This window comes from Thermobia domestica, chromosome 12 (genome assembly GCF_964235325.1).
Source record: "Thermobia domestica chromosome 12, izTheDome1.hap1.1, whole genome shotgun sequence".
NCBI lineage: Eukaryota > Metazoa > Arthropoda > Insecta > Zygentoma > Lepismatidae > Thermobia > Thermobia domestica.
Window position 1 is genome coordinate 11,025,852 of NC_137465.1, and position 20,947 is coordinate 11,046,798.

A 20,947-nucleotide genomic window follows, 5' to 3' on the forward strand; every position below is an offset into this window, starting at 1 on the left:
TGAATTGATTTAAATCAACCTGATTTAAATCACTTGATTTTTTTTTAAATCGTTGATTTAAATCGAATTACGAAATAAATTAATTTAAAGTGAAAATAAGTAAAATCCCGTTTCTGTTCTGTTATTTCGATTATGAAAGTTAATAATCATAATACAATGAGACTCAAATGTAGAGTATAGTATGAAAACAAGTGTCATGCAGAGGATGATTAGGGAAAATCCCGTTTTGAACAGGTAACGGAGCATTCCTGCTTTATTCTTTTCGTAACATTAGGTTTGGGTTTTAAAATCGTTAACTATTCCAACGGGGAAATCACCATTGACATTTAAGACGAAAAAATTTTTTGTGCGTATCTGTTTGTTTGTTCCCAGATAATAGGACGTATTTAGAGGGGTCCTATCCCTTCTCCAATTTTTATTTATTTTTTGTTAATTTTATAACTTTAGGCGAAATTTATGTATTTCATGCCAAAAGCTAGTTCTGAGATTTTAAAAATAGGCTCCTGCCAAATATCAGTAGCTATTGAGAAAGAAAGTGTCATTTTGATAAACGTTGCTGTACTTTTTCCTTAATGCTTAACCTTTTAAATTATATCACCTAGTTTTAGGTGATAAGGTAGAATCTTCATTATTCGATTAAAAAAGTACCAATAAGGCTTTTTACTTCGTTTTCTTTAAGACTGGAGCCATTTTAGAACAGGTTACATATGCTTTCACACCTTTCTGCGTTGAGGCATAATGTGTGATATCATAAATTTAAAAAGATATTTTTTGTTATGCGTATTATTATTATTATTTGGCGGGTTACATTTTGCATTCAGAAGACTGAACTTTTGGACACTCGTTCAGTGCACCCCTTAATAATTTTCAGATGTTTTCAGATCTCTGCGAGGAAACAGCGAGTTCCAGAGGGCAAAAATGTTTAAAAAGAAGGACATTTTTAACAAAAATAGCTTTTTTTCGTGATTTTCCCTCCTCAGATGGAGACATATGAATGGTACCGTTTGAAAAGCTGTTCTATTCTGAAGAAAATGATGTACATACTATGCTTCTAGGATAAATAGGAATGTCTCAGGAAACTGTTACCTGAGATCCTGTTTTATACGGAAATCTGGGGTATTTGGGGAATATTGTTTTTCGTGGGCTTACTTTTGCACCTACAAGATTGAAATTTTGCACATTTATTCAGTGCACTCCTCAGTATTTTTCAGATTTGTTTCAGCTCTCTGCCTTAAAACAGGGGGAGGGGTCCACCGAGGTAAAAATTTTAAAAAAAGGATATTTCTAACAGAAAATTCCTTTTTTCGTGATTTACCCGCCCCAGATACATAATGGAGACATGTGAAGGGCACCGTTTGAAAATTTGTTTTATTCTGAAGAGAATAATGCACAAATCATGATCCTAGGATAAATAGGGATGTCTGAGGAAATTTTTATATTACATCTGGGTCATCTGGGGCATTGTGGGAATGTTCTTAGCTCATTGTTAAATAGTTTCCTCTCCCTTACTACTCAAGATAGAAGCTTGAAATTTTGTACACACATTTAGTACACCCCTTAGTATTTCCCAGTTGATTTTGAGATCTGTGAATTAACACAAGGGAGTCCAGAGGGGATCAAAATTTAAAAAAATAAAAATAAAAGAAATCCGATTACTCTCAAAATTTCCCGCTTCAGGGACATGATAGGGAAATGTGAATGTTACCGTTTGAAAAATTGTTCTATTCTAAAGAGAGTTATGTATGTACCATGATCCTTGGATAAATATGGATGATGCTGTTACTGCTTGACTGAAAGTTTATAATTTACCTTTAAAAAGATCCATAATTTAAAAGGGTTAAAAAAAAACATTGTTTGGGATTGAATAGATTAACGATTGGGATAATTCAAAATTCAATTAAAATATTTTCACTTAAATGGCGTAATTAGCATTTAATACTAATTCCTAATGCTTTTTCTTCAGTTCGCGACTTGTATTATACAAGGAGAAAAATTTGAGTTAAATCAAAAAAAAATCGATTTAAATAAAAAAAATATTTTTAAAAAAATCATGATTTTTTGCCACCCTGCTAAGAAATAACATAAGAGTAATCTATTTCTCTATCTGGGGATTGATTTACCTAGCCTTAACTGGAAACAAGTCGAACTGACTCAAAATAGTTCTTAATTCCAGTCATACACTCAGAAATAACTTATTTCAACAGATATACTGCCTGCTCCAAAGCTTGTCATAGAGAATACTGCTCCAACTTGAGACTATATATCTGATATATAACAGAGAATCCATCTTTCTCGAAGCAAAACCTTTAAGTCAGGGTTGCTACATTTGAGACAATCAATGATGCCAAACACGGGCCTGAATTACGATAGATTTTTCTAAATTATGTCAGATTCTTTACTTATCTTTCCACACTAATTTTAAAGACCAGTCACTACTTACTTTCATTAAGAGGAGCTAAATGTATTCATGTACTTGTATTAAAGAACTAACATGACTCTTACACAAACGATAAAAATGAATTAGTAAATGGCACACCATACGTATACTTTCAATTTTAGTTTAAAGATATTTGAATGAGACTTAAATTTATATTTGTAAATTTTTAGTTTATATCCGTATCAAACACCCAGTTTATGATGGATCTACTGCATAAAGTAGGATCCCAAAAAAGGTCATTGGAATTTGTACCATCCTTCAGTCGAACCAGGAACTGAAACATAAAGAGTGACATTTTATTTTTAAAGATACTTTATTAAGCTGAGTATTGAGAAAATTTATGTTAGTACCTAGGTAGAACTACTAACATTATACAAGCGCAATTCCACGACTTTATGTACACATTACCAAATATTGAACCCCCTTGTGTCCATATTGTTAGCGTACGCGTCTTTGTTGCGAGAGACCCAGGTTTGATTTCCGGTGGGAACTCCTGTGGTTCTGATCCATGTTAATTTGTAAGTTCACGTCTCATATAGCCTCGATGCTAAAACGTATACTAAAGCTCTAATCGAATACTAAATACTAGTATTTAAAGAAAAATGATGACGCACCAAGATGACGTAAATTTGGCTATCAAATCCAGCTTGTGTTTTCAGTTATTTTCCAGTAGTATTTTTTCTAGACATCCTTTCGGAAGACAGTGATGCAAATTTCTTAACTGCGAATTCCTGTCCGAAATCATGAAATTTTCCGATTAGACGCAAAATTTCCCACCCAATAAGATAAATACCGTAAATTTACAATATCTAGCAATAAATAAGTTTGAAAAATATCGCTTTAGAGGTGCTATGACGTACAGTTGAATTCATTCTCGGTGTATGAAAGGCATTATATATAATTATGCATGATAAGATCACAAACAAAATTTTAAAATATTAGGTGCACTTTCTTTTAACAAACATTATATTTTCTTTTATGGTGTGGAAAGGGATATTAAATTCAGCAAGAAGAAAAAAAAATATTGGCCTTAACACGATTCTTGTGTTGCTGTGCACCACATGTTCCTTGCCACAGAAAAGATGCAGTACATTTTGCAATTCCTTTACATTGGCTTGATGTTTCAAGTCTTTTGTGTGTTTCTGAAGTTCACTTTTACCACAAAAGAGCTCAATGTTAACAGGTCTTACATAGATTTGGTTCGATTTTCAACACGGACTGCAACTACACGTTAAATTGTAGATCCGAAAGCCACTCTTTGTTAAACCTCGCTTATTACCGCTCATCTTAATAATATATATAAGTTCACCGAGAAGCAAATGTTGCATTTCTCCCTTTCATCCTAGTACGGAACAAAACTAAACACAGCTGTGACACTTAGGAGCTACCTCGAAAAGAAGTAAGCTATTGCTATACTTATGTGGAAAACAATTTCATAGAGATGTGCACCAAATGATAGAAGTATGAAGTATTGTTACCACGCGGTACCACGCGAAAAACTTGGTCTATTATAATATTTGCCACCCTCTGTTCGCTCTTTCGTATCATGTGTATCGGATGGTTTTGATATTTCTTCTGTTCGGGGAAAATACCCAAAAACACCAGATAACTGTCTTTCCATTTGTTTTGGAAACAACAAATCCATTTCACGTGCGAGAGAAAATGAGCAGAGCGAGATCAAGTGTTTAGTCACGGACAGTTCGCAGCAGGAGTCCATGGTTAAACATTTGGCTCGCTATCTTTTCATATTGATGTGAAATCATAGTCGCAAAACCTTACAAATACAAAAGACTGCACTTCAAAGAAAGTTTTAAGACACAGATATTTCAAATTTCTTTTAGCATTTTTCTTCAGCAGAAGAGTCGGTTCACTGTATTCGAATAAGGGAAGGGGAGAAAGGGTGAATTTATATTTTATAGGGAAGTAACATTGTAAGTAACATGAACAATACATACCACTTCCGACGTGATGCCAGTTTTGTCACAGAGAAATTCCCGTCTGAAGCCATGAAGTTTCCCGATTAGAAGCAACATTTCCCGTCAATCTACGTAGATATAATTTACAATATGTATAGCAGGCCAATTTTTTTTAAAAAAAATACGATGTACACTTTTTTAAATGAACACTATGTAGTTTTTTGTGATTTGGGAGGGAATAGTATGTTCAGCAAAGCAACACTTTATTCAATTGTATTGGCCTTAAGACGATTCTGGTGTTGCTTGTACAGAGGTTGTTCCTTACCACAAAAATAAATAAAAATTTAAGAAGTTTAAAAATGTAGCGATAGGCAGGGTATTTTGCAATTGCTTTACATTAGCTTGATGTTTCAAACCTTTTAAGTGTTTATATTGTTCACTTTTACCAAGATAGAGCTCAATATTGCAGGTCTTACGCCTAGAAAAGTTGAGAAGGCCAGAATTTCCCGTTTTCAGTCTATTTTAAAGAAACATTCCCGCATTCCCGTCAGTACTCAGAATTTCCCGTTTTACAGGAAATTTCCCGCCAACTGGCATCACTGCACTGTACTGAAGCATTTCTTTCAGCGGTATATCACTAGATCTATCCTGACCCTCATCCCACTTCAAGTTGTAAAGTAAAAAGGGACAGAAATATCCAAGATAACTACGCACTTGAGTTTCAGTTCACAATAATAAAACTAGTGGGCAAGTAAACAGTCTTTAGTAAGCTAAAGAAAACGGTGATGTTGAGAATGAATGAAATGGTGGAATGAAGTAAGTGGAAGGGAACTAAAGAACCACATGAAAGTCTACACACACGGTGTTTCTATGCCGCAAAGCCCACTTGGTACCAGCTGGGATCAAATTAGAGTCTTCACACACCAAGGGTGAAAGCTGTGCCACTGAGTCACAGCGGCCCCGGGGCTAGGTTGAGTCACCTTTACCGTTATAGTTTCTTAGTATTTAAAGTAATGAATGTCACGATTATGAAATAGATTCTACTTAATGAGCTGCATAAAAACAAAAGCCTACGAAATGCATTAAACACTTAGTGCGATTTGATTGTGAACTTAATAGTTTCTGTAAAATTAAAACTGATTACAAAATGAACCCGTAATTTTGTTAGGTGAATATGAAATATACTCCCAGCACCAAACAAAACTATTTGGAATTGTCATGAAAAGAAAGAAAGAAAAAGCAAATAGCGTTGCAAAAAGATTAGTAAGTAAGTGAAATACATTTCGGACGTGAATTTGGGAAAATAAAAATTACTAAACCCATTTCTCCTTCAGCAGTGCGCAGAATCAATGTCTAACGAATGAACACCTCCATGATAACAGAGAGAAGTCGGTGTTAAGTCAATAACAAAAGGAAGCTAAATAAATTCATATTAAAAGTTATATCAGTGTGTAAATACGGAGACGCACCAAAGCTCGAAAACTTAATACACTATTCTAATATCTATCAAGCAATCGTTCAGCTGTCATTTGAGAAGATGGAAATCCCAGGTTCCTGAACAACTATGTTACTAGAGTAAAGTAAGGAGTGTATTTATCTTACAGTGAACTGCTTTGATGCCAAGTGGCCTAACTCCAAAATTGAAATTTTCCATGAGTGAAAGTTGAAGTTCAATATCTCATGGACAATCCAAGTTTCTTTTATGTTGGGAACCAAAACCATAACTACTGTATGTAGTTTATTGCTTTATGATTTAGTGTTTACAAAAATCCTTTTAAAAAATACCTATCTATAGAAGTGAAAGGTACCTATCTCTACTAATTCTTGGCATCCAAGCAGTCCATTTATTGTAATATACCATGTAAAATAGTCTCGTATCATAATATGTGATGTACAACAAATGTTACATTATATATTATGGACATTACGGAAATTAGAGAAGAAATATTTGGAGAGCTTCGAAGTGTGGTGTTGGAGGAAGATGGAGAAGATAAAATAGACAGAGAGAGCAACAAACGGAGATGTTTTAAAACGGATAGGAGAGAAGAGGACACTTCTAGCCACCATTCTTAAAGAAAGGCCAATTGGCTTGGACACATCTAGCGAAGAAATTGTCTTCTTAACACCGCCATAGAGGGAAAGATGGAAAGGAAGCAAGGAATAGGAAGAAGAAGAACACACCTGATCCAAGATTTGAAAGATAGGAGAAAATAAAATTGAGTAAAAAAATCCTCATTAGTCCCAGGACCTGCCGAAAGGCAGAATACCTAATAATAATAATAATATATAATAATAATAATAATAATAATAATAATAATAATAATAATAATAATAATAATAATAATAATAATAATCGTAACTCGTGATACGCTGCAACACATTAAAGCCTCAAAATGGTTAGGAAAGCGAATAATCCAGAAGTTATGTAGTCCTATTGTATTCATGGGAACTATGCTAAATTACTATAGACTGCCAATTGTTCATACCAGAGAATTTATCAAGTTCACTTTGTCGCAATAGTTTTATACAAACTACATATAGGCTACGGATAATAGTTTTATACAAAGTAGATAATCGATTATCATTATTATTATCATTATTATATTTGAAGTACAATCAATATCACGACATTAGTTTTAATTAACTGAATTGAGCTGAAAATTAAATCTTGATCTCGAAAGATTAACTATTAAGTTTATGCGTTCTATAATTTTCTAAAGTAATAAATGCTGCAATTGGTTTCAAGGCTGTTTGTGAGTGAATACTTTCTTCAAAATAATATTAAAAATTATAGAAAGATTTTCGAGACATTCGAGTCGAGTCGAGATTTTCACGAGCAGTCTCGACTCGACTCGAAAAATCGAGTCGAGAAATAGGTTTGTCTCGAATTTTACAACGTGTGTCTCGACTCGAATTCGAGTCGAGATTCGAGACATGTCTCGACTCGAGCGCATCCCTAAGTAGAACTTACTGTAGAACTCACAACATTAATGTTTCAACAGTATGGACACTATAAAATAAACCTTGGGGAATGCTAAGTACACGCTAGCTCCTCCCTAAAAAAATTCACGATGAGAAGCTCTAATGTTTGGAGTTGGCACACCAGGAACCACTAACGATTGCACTAGAAGAGATCATTACTGCTTTTGAAGTTGGCGAGAATTTGACCCATAGAAAAATAACATGTTTTTCTTATGTGAGTTTCGTGACATAATTGGCTATATCAACAACAATAATGAAGCACTAACGAAACTATTACCATTTGAGAAGCACTAACGGTGCACTAACGAATGGCACTATTTTCTGTTAGTGCTTAAAGTGGGCGTTATAATGTAATTACTCCCTATCATTGTTTTGGTTCTAGATAATACTCTAATAAAGCACTAACGTTATTGGTTGGTGCACTAAGAAGCACTAACGATGTACTAATGAATGGCACTATCTTTTCTTTACTGCTTGTAGCATGTTTTACTTGTAGCATGTACACTAATGAAGCACTAAAGTTACAAGTTGGTGTACTAAGAAGCACTAACGATGTAATAACAATTGGCACTAATTTTATCGTTAGTGCGTTAAGCGGGAGCGCCAAGTTCATGAACGTTTAACTTCAAAACCACTCATGGATAAATTGAGGCACCACTAAGCACTAACGTAACACAAACACTTGGCATTAAAAAATCAATTCTATCTCAATTAGGGATAAAAGTGGGGCCAACTTGGCGAAATTTGATTTCGTTACACTAGCGTTAATTGAGAAGCAGTGACGCTCAAATTTGGGCACTAACCTGCACTAACGTAGCACAAACGTTTGACATTAGAAAATCAATTATATCTCAATTAAGAAATTGCGGGGCCAACTTGACAGAAATTCATTTCGTTATACCGGCGTTACTTCAACAGCACTAACGTAGAACAAACGTTTGGCATTAGAAAATAAATTCTATCTCAATTAGGGACAACAGCGGGGCTAACTTGTTGCTAATTAATTTCGTTATACCTGCGTTATTTAAACAGCACTAACGCTCAAATTTGGCCACTAACCAATACTAACGTTTTGCATTAGAAAATAAATTCTATCTCAATTAAGGAAAAAAGCGGAGCCAACTTGACAAAAATTATTTTCGTTATAACGGCGTATTTGAACAGCACTAACGCTCAAATTTGGGCCCTAATCAGCTACACTAGCACAAACGTTTGGCATTAGAAAATCAATTCTACTTCAATTAGGAAAAAAGCGGTGCAAACTTGACAAAAATTAATTTCGTTATGCCGGCGTTATTTGAACAGCACTAACGTAGAAAAAACATTTGGCATTTGAAAATCAATTCTATCTCAATTAGGGAAAAAGCGGGACGTACTTAACGCTAATTAATTTCGTTATAACGGCGTTATTTGAACAGCACTAACGCTCAAATTTGGGCACTAACCAGCAATTACGTAGCACAAACGTTTAGCATTAGAAAAACAATTCTATCTCAATTAGGGGAAGAAGAGGGGCCACGACGTCAAGTTGGCCCCGAAATTTAAATTCTTCACAACATTATTTTGATTGCACAAACACTCAAATTTGGGCACTAACAAGCACTAACATAGTTCAAACGAATGGCATTATTTATTTTTCTCCGTCCAAAAGTGGTGGGGCCAACTTGATACTAATCCGCCGATCAGGGCAACAACTCTGCCGTGTCCTGACAAAACGCTGTAACTTTGGCGAAGAAGTTTTGCGAAAATGAGCCTTAAAGTTTTCATCCGAAAATGTGATCTGTATCGTGTAGAACCAGTGTAACTAGGCAATAATGGTCAACCAATCAATTTTCACCAAATTTAATCACACAACATGCATTTACGTAACATTACATGTAATCACGTGTTTCCAAAGTCAAGATACACTATTTCTACACGATACAGATCACATTTTCGGATGAAATCTTTAAGGCTCATTTTCGCAAAACTTCTTCGCCAAAGTTACAGCGTTTTGTCACGACACGGCAGAACTGAGATAGAAGGACACCATCTACCTTCTTAACAATGTAGTTCCCAAGGACTCAAAATTACTGATGTTGCCAGTATCTTATAAAACCTTTAAAATCATCTGAAAGGGCATTAAGAGAAGAATAACTCATGGATGGACGAGTGGTTCATCAGTGCAGGCGAGTATTTAATATGACACCGAAGTAGCGCTGTTTTGTTTTGTTGGGGGGCAAGCATTAATACGCGTATTTGGCCCCCTAGAAAAGTTGTTTTTTCTAATTCTTGGGCCCCTCCTACCATATTTTTCTTACTCTTTACGGGCCCCCTGGCGCCTGTAGGACCTCCCGCACGGCGGAGCCGTAAGTTACGCCCCTGAGTCCGATCCATATGAGAAATTAATTACGGGAACAATATTGACTGATCTCAAGGTCATACGAATAAATATTATTCTAGGGCCCCTAATAGTACACTTTTTTTTTTTTACTGAAATTGGCCATTGACTCATTTTTTGTTTTATTTGCCTTTTCTGTGCCGTTTTGCTTATGTAATATAGCGAGCCTATTTGATGCTTCATTTATAATTTCATGTTCTATCGTAATATACAGAGTAAGAAAATTTTGGCTTAAAGTGGGCCTCTTCGAACGACGGGGCGTTCCCTGCCCCCAACAACTTCTGGCCCTGCACCGAAGGTAAGTAAATGATTTCTATTGTGGAATGTGGGTTAGTAGCTTTTTTTCTTGGGCTAGTAAAATTTTGTTGCTTATTTGCATTCCTGGAATAACCATCAATAATCGATAAAGAGAAACCTGTTTTCCCACCAATATCTACTGCCTCGGGGCACACAAGTAAAATTTTACCTCTTATCTAAATTAAATGATGATGTTTCATCCAAATAAAGTTTTATAGCAACAATCACATTATATTGATTCTAATATTCTAACCTTTTATTTTGCATTGTTTTATAAATTCAAAATACAAATACAGTACACTTCGAATGCTAGATTTTGAGAATGTCTCGCCTGTTCCTTCATAGTGTTCATGAATTTTTGAATTCTCATACCTTCATAATCTGAAGGGTATGAATGTTCACTCGTCTACAACTTTTGATATCAACTCATCTGTTTTCACAACAGCAATAGGCCTATACTTGAATTTATTTCTATCTACAGCCCTTCAACGGATGAAATATTTCAAGTCAAACTGTTTCGTATACACATACCCTTCATAATTATAACTTATCTCCACTTTAATTGGATTTGAGGATTTCGATTATGGTTCACTTCAACCACGGAAAATCGGTAATTCACCTTCCCCCGGTTATTATAATCATTACCTTATATATATAGATAGATAGATATATAGATATAGATATAGATATAGATAGATAGATAGATAGATAGATAGATAGATAGATAGATAGATAGATAGATAGATAGATAGATAGATAGATAGATAGATAGATAGATAGATAGATATAACCTATAACTAGGCTTAATTCAGTGTACAAAATTAGCCTGTAAACTAAACATATTTAAATACAATAATGAATGTATAATATAAAAGATAATTATATAAATAAAATATAATTATATAAATAAAAAACAACTAAATAATAATACTAAATTACAAAATTAACATGTACGATTAATTCAATAAATCTTGCTTCTCTCCATTTCCTGATTAAAGTATCCTCTAGCTGTTGAGTGTCTGCTTTCCATACTTCTACAACAACAAATCCTCCTGGTAATTAGAACTGAAGTTAACCACCAATATTATAGCCACAATACAGTTAGATCTAGATGTTCTATCTTATGGTGGCAGTTGAAAGATTATCTTTACAATCCATGGTTTTACTGACAAAGGACTATGAACCAGCAACTCTTCTCATATTTCGTGCAAAACCGCCCCTGATGTTCAAAGTAAACTTGTCTTACAGTACTGAATTTTTGTATCAAATCTCACTTACTTTTGTAAATTGTATTGTGGGAATAATTAAGGTAGTTGTGTAAATCTTTTTTATTTTAAATGCTAGATTAGAAAAAACGAAACAAAATTTCGAGGAAACGTAAAAAAAAATGCTCTCCTATTAATCAAATGTGCACTGCATATTCAATTTGAATTGGGAGCTCATCCGCGGCTAAGCGGTTAGCGTACGCGCCTTTGGCGCGGGAGACCCGGGTTCGATTCCCGGCGGGAGCTCATGTGGTTCGGATTCCACGTTAATCAGTAGGTCCACGTCTCATATAGCCTCGCTGCTGAACGGGACGTAAAACTCAAAATCAATCAATCAATCAATTTGAATTCGAATTACTTTCCAAGATATATAGAAGTTAATATAAGTTCATGAATAGTTTATTGGAGTTATTGGAATTTTCGGATTTGGAGTTTATTCAGTTTGCCATTTCTCCCGATGCTACATTTTCCGTTTGCCATTTTTACCGTTCCCATTATTTCATTTGTCATTATTTTCTAGAATTCTCTATTTCAGGTTGTCTTCCATTTTTGCAGATGCGGACTGTTCTGAATGATTTCTATTTTATTGTGTTTTTTGATAACTTTCCATTGAGAACACATCGTTGTTTGGTGTAAATGTAAAAGAATATCTGGTAGTTTTTTTTTTTTTTTTAATTGTCTTAGAAGATCAAATATGCAAATTTAAATATGTGCTATAAGTTTAACATAATATTTCAAGATAGATCAAATTAATAATTTATAAGTAGTTAAGATAAAATATATATTCACTATTGAAAATTCCTGGTAAATTATAGCTTATACTATAGATTGCTTTTGCTGATCATTACGTATAATAATAATAGTGAATTCCAATACAAAACCAAGATCAATTCCAATGTAATGATAGCAAAGTGAGTATTTAGTTTTCAGCGCTGGCAACCCGTAGTTGTTGATTTCAATATGTTTTTTATTTTAGTATCTCCATGATTATTATTTACAGATTAAACATTCGTAGTAATTGACCCGTTTCGCGTTCCTGAATCGAAGCTTATATATAATTACTACAGATATCAACTATAATTAGTAGAAAGTAATTTACTTCGTGCTTTTTTATTTTTTTATTTATTTATTTTTATTTTTTTTTTTTTTTTTTGTTTTTGTTTATAGTTTTTCCGTGCACTTTTACTATATAGATCCATAGTAGTAGTAAGAGGAGGAGGAGGAACGGGCTAGAAGCCCCGCAGGGGTTTGTTGGATTCAGTTCTCGACGTAAAATCGACAAATTAAAGACTTTCCCAAATATTTTCGTACATTTTACAATCTGTGGATCCGTATAGTAAAACTGCACTGTTTCCTTTTTTGATTTTTACTCAGTTGATTGGATAACCATTCGATGTTGTTCAAGTTGGCAGTCTTCGAAATATGCTAGGTGTTTCCACCGAGAAATTATTAAATTGAAGTTAATGATGCTGTAGATAATATAAGTCTAGCCAGGTTACTTGTTAATTTCTCATCAGGTTCACTCGAGCAGACGGTTCTACCAAATAGAAAATGTAAAGGTAAAATACAATGTGAAAAATTCTTTTCGTGACGGAATGAAAATGTGAATATAACTAATTACTAGCAGTGCACGGCATATTGAAGTGAATTTTGAGTGATAGTTAAAGTATTGTACGTGTAAGTGTGCCCTTCCACTATCCCTGTTTATGCACCAACTCTCCGTCGCTGCCGCGCGTGCTCCTTACCGAAGCACCCCCTCGCTCCCACATCTTGTGCTTTTAGTGACCATCTAGCACATGTTGGTTTGTTTTATTGACCAGGTTCTATGCCATATGTCTATACTGTATTTATACTGTGCACTCCTGAAGTCAATCTGCAAGTATTAATTGAGCTTCTCATTTAGTGTTTGCTCTGCTAAAAGAAGTACAAAGCTCTAACATAACCTAAAAATGTAAGAAATGTTTCAAAACTTGGTAGAACCGTCTGCTCGACTAATGCCACTCATACTTGATGTATATTTTCCAGTACGAAAAGCTTCATGTGACCATGGACTCACACGAAGAAAACATTGGGGTGGGGGCTCAACTACTCTAAATAGGAACAATGGATGCAGGGTTAGTTGGTTGAAAACCAACTGGTTTTAATCAGAATGGATTTATACACCTTGTAGCCTAAGCCCCTCCCCCTCGCTTCGTTCTGGTTAACAGTTTTCATTCGCTTTCTTCCTATTTACGTTCCCCGTTTCTGTGCGCTTATGATAGAAAACTGACAGCTCTTCACAACGCAGTTGCAGCCCTCCCCACTGGTCTAGTGGCTAGCGCGTGTGCATCTGGTGCACAGAGTCCCGGGTTCGATTCCCGGTGGAGAGCATTGAACTACAGCAAGTCGGATTGAATTCACTATAACCAATAAATTGTTTAGCCTTTTATCGCATAATAGGTTCAGTTAATTTCAGCACGTACAATAGAATCCCTCAATAACGAACATCAATGGGACATGACTATTTGTTCGTATATGAAAGATGCCTGTTAAATGGAGTGTTTTCTCCCGTTAAGGACACACAGAAAAAAGTTTGAACATTTCCAGTGTTTGAATGATACAATAAGGCAATAAAATAGAAGTAAGAATAACATATGACTACAAAATTTTAAATTTCTTATTAAATTGTAATATTATGTTAATATTAACTTACTTGTATTTAGTTGATTTTCTTCCATCCAGGTTCAGGTTTGTAGGTGGCAAACGGAGAATTACTTCTTTTTCATAGCAAAGGTTTGCTGCGAATTTCGGTGCGCATTATAAATTCGTCTGCAATAAGATCAAGATCGAGTGCTCCAGAAAGTTCTTGATGACAATTTCAAATTGCTAACTCGTTGAGCCGTTTTTGTCCCATGGTAGATCGTAGATAGGACTTTAGTCGTCTTAAAGAAGAAAAGGATCTCTCCGCTGTGCAAGTAGGTGATGGTAGCGTCAAATATAATCGAACGAACTTAACAATTTCTGGCAACATGGTTTGAGGATAAGTGAAAAATGAAATGAAATCTTTAAGTTTTACGTCCCACGGTTATGCCGGTTAGGCTAAAGGAGACGGTGATAATGAGAGATGAGTGAAATGGTGGAATGAAGAAAGTGGGAGGAAACGGGAGAACCCCGAGAAAACCCACGAGCACGGTGTTTGTCCACCACAAAGTTCACTTGGCGGGGGCTGGGATCGAACCCGGGACCCCAAGCACCAGAGGTGAACGCTCTACCACTGAGCCACCGCGCCCCCTTGAGGATAAGTGTTTTGCTTTAAGAAGTCAAGAACACACGCGAAACTTAGGAAAGATTGGGAGCTAGTTTGTGTTTTGCGATGATCAAGTAACATATCGCCATGCAGTTTGAGCCGTTCGATATCTATATCGTCTTTGTAACATTCATTTATCTCACTAACATCATTTGTTTCACCAATGATATACCATTAACAGGCCCCTAGAAAATGTTTTATTTTAGTATCAAACCGTGATTCTAAACACTGCACTGCTGTGTCAATAGTTTCAAAATATTGTTGACGATATAGCTGCTCTCGGTTTTCGTATTCATAGTGATTATCACCTTGATTGATCTGTTTTGGAAGTTTTCTTGGTCGCGAGAGAACTGGTTCTGAAAGCCCAAGTTCGTTTGCTTTTCGTACTACATCTGCCCAGAACGTGTCAAATGCAGTATCTGTTCGGAAATTCTGCAAAGTGAGCTCTAGACTTGAAATCATATTTACAGCATCTTGAATACATAAAATTTTCTTTTGTAATGCTGTATTTGCGCTATCTATGTAACAAAACAGCTTCATTAGGAATGCGAGATGAAAAAAGAAATCGAACGAGTGCATTTGAACCAGGAAGCCATGTGCTTTGGCACCAGCGTCTGACTTACTTGAGAAAGATTGCTCTGACATGAAATCCATAAGCTCATCGTAATTAAGATAACACGACTGAAGAGAGACATGCCGTACTGTCATTCTTGTTGGGCAAAACGGTCGTAAATTAATCGACTTATCATTTTCACTTTGCAGTTGATGAAAAAAAAGCCAGTCTCTTAGGAGAATATTTTACAAAAACAATTATTTCACTAACCAGGTTGAGGACATTTCGACAGCCTGTCACATTTCTTAAAGTATCTTGAACAACCAAGCTAAGAGAATTGAGTTGAGTTTAACGTCTCTTTCAGCAGCGAGGCTATATGAGACGTGAACCTATTCATTAACGTGGAATCCGAACTACATGAGCTCCCGCCGGGAATCAAACCCGGGTCTCCCACGCCAAAATCGCGTATGAAAACCGCTTAGCCACGGATGAGCTCATCAAGCTAAGAGAGTGAGCAAAGCAAGCCCTCGATTCTAATTGAGAATTTTTTGCTTGAAGTCCAGCCATATTGGAAGGGCCATCATAACACTGACCTCTACAATACGTTATTTCCAGACTGAAACGTAGAATATCTTGAATTATTTTGAAAAGAGTTTCTGAATGTGTGTCATTTGTTGAGTAAAAGACTATAAAAGTTTCAGGATCGTTGGTGACTATTCTAAAGTAAAAGGAAATCTGTTCCTTCACTGAGATATCTGCTGTTTCGTCAATAATCATAGCGTAATACTTTGTGGATTTTCTAGTGGACACAAGTTACATCACTACAGCATTACTCATAATTGATAGCATTTCGTTACATATATCCTGTGATATCCATTTTTTTCTCTCTCTCTCGTTCAAGCCACAACTTAAGGATAGGGCTCTTTTCACTTCTCAATCGGAGCAAACGATTTGGTCCTTAAAAAGCCAAATAACGCAAAAAAGAAAGTATCTTCAGTAGGACAATTCTACTCTCTTCCATCTGAATTCTTTCACCATCAGAGAGCTGGGAAGATACACTGATCTTGCTATTCGGAACATGAGGTTTTGAAAATGATTCTCGATGACAATCAGTGCTTTCATGTTTTCTCATCCTTTCCTGCGCTTTCTTCCAATTACGGAAACCAGTTTCAATAAAGGTTAACTCCATTATTGATGAAAACCTCAAAAGTTTTTTCTCATATGCGTCTTTGCAAATTCTACAAAATGCCGTGTTTACTTTAGAGTCATAAAACAACCAAGGAAATTTCTCACCCTAATGTACCTGAAAGGTTCCTTTATTTGATATGGACCTGTCTGTAGATGAAGATGGCATTGAAATTTCCTCTTGTTTTCACTCAATAACAAAAACACCTATCAATATTGCCAATTACTGAACTAGAAGTTTCATTTTGCACTTTTTTTCCGTTCTCACTATAAAACATTCCATTTTTCAAATGTTCAATTAACACTATTTACCCGCAAATAATGAATGAATAAATAAATAAATAAAATAAACACCACTAAAACTCACGCTCCTCTTCTTCCAGAAACCTGAAACCGTAACACGTCACCATAATAATGTTTTATTTTTTCTGTCAACACAATCGATAAACTAACACGACACGAAAACTTTGGAACAAAACACATCAGAGTATACGTTGTTACTGACTGCGTTTTCTCCAGAAAATGACCAAAACTCAATATTTGAAAATATAAAAAGAAAAAAGTCAGAAGAAAGCAAGGGAAGCAGGGTTGATTTTCTGCAACCAGGGGTCATAAACCCCTATATAAACTACCGTGTGTTGCAACTGCTGAGAGGGAAGGATCACAGGGCTTCCAGAATTCCTAGAAAGAAAGGCCCACTATACTTGTTCTTTACATCCGCTCATATAGCAATAAAACGACGGCAATTCTCTCTCTCTCTCTCTCTCTCTCTCTCTCTCTGTTTGTTTTGATACTCCAGGACGACAATGCCCACCGATATAGTTACCAGTAAAGAATTGAAGCTGGGACTGAGAGAAAAAAAGTATTACCTTTCCTCTTTCAATAAAAGTTCTGAAATGGAAAGATAGTTGTTTGGCGACACTAATTTTACTAAAGAAAAGTAAATATTATATTCCGAAAATGAAAACGCACCTAATTAGTTATTTCCTAAAACTGTGTGAAAAAATATTTTGAAGAAATAAGGATACGAAAACAGCCGAAATATTTGGGGGGGCCTCAGCCCCTTCGTCGGTAATATTCAGGTGCTGAGCCCCCAGGTTCCGGCGCCTATGCATGGACTAATAGATTGCATAAAAATTCAATTGTTTGTCTGTGCATTCTTAATTTATTTCCTAATTAATTTTTTGCATTGTTACTTCCTGCTTTCATTTTGGTGTTTTTAACAATATATTTAAAATTTCATTCATTCTGGATGCAAATTACGGAAGTTTTCTATGGCCTATAAAATTTGCATTCTCAAATATTGTGTGATTATTATATGCGAATTTGTACACATCTTATCATTTTCTTTGTCCTACTATTGCATTTTGTTGGACCATACATGAATTAATGAGTTGTGTAATTGTGCACTCCGAGTAACTTAACGATTGTTTATATATATATATATATATATATATATATAGTTGGAGTGTCATTCCAGGGTCAGATACACTCCAGAAGAGTTTAACCGCTATGGGTATGAATACAGCGTGCAGAATATTCCATGAAAGTGACATTTCAAACAACACTAACCAAACCGTGCTAGTTTGACAAAAAAATTTAAAAAGTAAAAATTGTGTGCAGATTAAAAATAGTCTCTCAGATTAGAAAAGTATTTTTCTCTTACTTTCCGTTTTAAATGTTTCCTTAAGGAATTGTGAACAGTTTTTAGTCTGGTGCATGCCAAATAAGTGCGTACAAATTGATAGTATATATGTAGGCTGATATTAACTGGAAATGATTACGAGCTATTCAATAACCTGTCATCCTAGTATATGCAATTATTTCGTCACTAAATTTACTGTGAGTGTCTTAGAAATTGCTTCTTAAAATAGAAGTTAAATTCATGGGTGAATATTTCCTTTAAGAGGATTTCCTCTTACAGGTATAAATACGTTTTTGAACGCATGCATAAAATCGATCGAAAACAATCAATATGCAAAAAAAATCCATATTGCACTAAGTGTACACTAAAAACGAGAATCCTATATAACTGAATCAGCGAAAGAGAGCATTAACACATGCACCCGCACGGAGCAGACGCGTCAGCGACGGTGGGTACACGCAAAATGTAGGATAGTACAAGAATACACTCAATATCGCATAAAATCGTATAGACTGGAACACTTGTAAGCATGAATATACTTTCTAATCGTGCAGAGATACTCCGTCAGTTCAAATTAGTATGTAACACAGTCGTCGTTGATATGAACGCATTCATTTTGACCCTTATAATGATTTCACACTTGTAACATTGCGTTTTTTTTTTTTACATGAATCTGTGTAGTATTTTCCGTTAGTAGAAGCTTTTTTTTTGTATATAACTAAATACAAACAATTTCCTGAGCAAAACAGTATATTCGCGTTTAAATACTACATACGTATGACAGTTTCACCAACTAACACTTACTACATCAGACACATCAAATAGTAGTGTCTGATGAAGCCCAAATGTTAGTTGCTGAAACTGTTACAGGTATGTTGTTTTTTGAAGTAAATATATTGTTTTGCTCGGCAAATAGTTTGTTTTTAATGAATCGCTGGTTTTCTTTTCTCCCGTCAATTCAATTTACTATCCTTCACAATCCTTCTTCGTATGCACTGATAAATTTAACCGTAAAATTACCATTTTTCTCATGAATACTTCCTAATCTGTACTAAGAATTGTATCTAACCCGCGTAAGGTTCGGTCGAAGCTAGTGGTTCCCCGCGAAAGCGCCGGAGTTCATTCATAGAGTGCAAGTGCAAATGATTTGGTGACGGTGGGTATTCGCTCAAACTAAGTTAAAGGAAGCACACTGTGTTCCTATACCTCACGAGTCTCAGCTTTCCAATACTTCAATCGTAACTACTCACGACTTAACACACTGCATTCATACACATACTGTATTTCTTATAGCTTCTTTATTGATTATTTCCTAATTAAAGCATCCACTTTCTATTATATTTTTGGACATTACTACGTATGTCAGAGGGAAGACTTCTACATATTTTGATAACATTACTTTTCTGAAATAACATTGCACACGTCCTACATACATTTTACAAATCTGTAATCTCTTAAAATTGGACAAAACCTTTAACTCTATTTACTAAAGATGAGTTACGGTACTCTGAAACAGCTGTTACATGTTAAGCGGAGTATTAAAGCGTATACATTTCCATCTGCTAAATGTAAATTAAAAGGCGATAGATTTCCTTCGCAACCGTATAAGATATTGAAGATTAAAGCAGCACCTAAATGAAGATAGACCAAACACTTTCGAACAATATGAACACTATACGCTCAGACACTTACCCAAACTATGTTTTAGTTGAACAAGCATCGTTTCTAGTCAAAAGTTTTTTTTTTTTTTTGTCATAATCAAGTATACTTTTTGGTGTTTCACTAACGTAGTAAAAACTACAAATTAGTCCAAAATTTTCATTAATTTACTAATATAACAATAGAATCATTACAGTCCAGTGTTAAACTAACGAGAATAATGATTAGTACAGCACAAATGAACTTTTGCTTATGGATCGCTTTTTAAACATATTAATGACATTTATTTGATGCATAATCTAATATTTTAGGTACTCAAAAGGTTAGTTTTGTTGGTATATTGCTCTTCGTTGATTATAATATATATTGATACTTTTATTGCTTTCAGGATTATTCGTATCTTCCAGTCACTGAGTGGGAAAGATCTCAAGTCTTAAGGGGAACATGGATTTCGATCGTCCTGACATGGTTTCAGTTAAAGTTGAAGTCGAAACAGAAAATGAATCTAATAAAGATTGCAAGTATGAATTATCTAATGACTCCAGTGAATTGGAAGATAAAGATTCCGTTGAAACATGTCTTTTGCCATATGTGGAGTGCAAACTGGAAGAAGAAGATACAACGGAAGAAAATAATAGCATTGAACAATCCGTATTAGAGGAAACTGTGATTCCCGATATTACAGTCCCTTTAAGAGGTGAAGAGCATGATGGAGAAACACAATCAACCTATCTTATGTCTAACATTATTGGGGAGCAGACTGAAGATAGCATTCAAGGAAGAGATGGTCCGGATACTGATACCAATTTTCAGGATTTCGGGTACGTTTACAATTTTACGTCTCTTTACATCTGCATTATATATAATATTTGGCACACTTTGTCAACTTACCGTTTGTTCATTTACTTTGAATTAGTTATTTTTATCACAAATAAAGAAATACTACACCTTATTGATTCACTTTAGAATGTTTTATTGCATATTTAATAATAATAAGCTGCACGAGCGTTCAAACGTTTTAAGGGACCTTCATAAATTGTTAAAATATGTGGGAACAACAAATCTGTTATTGAGATCCCAAGCAACCTATTGAAATATTTTAAAAATATACAACTAAAATTCTACATATCAGGTGAAGAGAATATGATCGAATGTATTGATAAATTATCCCTCGTCTGCTGTTTCAAATAGATGAATTACTTAACCACAGTGTAGTCAAGCAGACCACGAATGTGTCCGTAAGATGTTCCGCGGAATACTTAAGTGGTCTGAACAATTCATGAACCTAATCTTGTAGCAGGATTTATTCGTGTATATATTTTTCCATATACAAAGTAATATT

General features: G+C 35.0%; 1 protein-coding gene and 1 long non-coding RNA gene across 12 annotated transcripts in view; one reads left to right on the forward strand and one right to left on the reverse strand.

Annotated features, from left to right (window-relative positions):
- The window catches only part of LOC145666333 (uncharacterized), a 147,862-nt gene that overhangs the window by 102,588 nt on the left and 24,327 nt on the right, over positions 1-20,947 (forward strand). The window contains exons 1-2 of one of the 10 annotated variants that reach the window (XM_081733450.1): positions 11,825-11,930; positions 19,994-20,426. In XM_081733450.1, the coding sequence (XP_081589576.1) occupies positions 20,050-20,426 (377 nt within the window). In that variant the 5' untranslated portion in view covers positions 11,825-11,930; positions 19,994-20,049. Of the gene's footprint in view, positions 1-11,824; positions 11,931-12,211; positions 12,368-12,475; positions 12,772-12,794; positions 13,898-17,680; positions 17,818-17,884; positions 17,908-18,008; positions 18,144-19,993; positions 20,427-20,947 lie in introns of those variants that run through there. The other 9 variants (XM_081733443.1, XM_081733446.1, XM_081733452.1 and 6 more) reach the window with 9 other exon arrangements.
- LOC145666335 (uncharacterized) overlaps positions 1-20,947 on the reverse strand; it is a 113,374-nt gene that overhangs the window by 57,565 nt on the left and 34,862 nt on the right. Inside the window, exon 1 of one of the 2 annotated variants that reach the window (XR_014127717.1) lies at positions 13,970-14,946. The exons of the other annotated variant lie outside the window; for it this stretch is intronic. This is a non-coding gene — a long non-coding RNA (uncharacterized LOC145666335). Of the gene's footprint in view, positions 1-13,969; positions 14,947-20,947 lie in introns of those variants that run through there. 2 annotated transcript variants of the gene reach the window in all.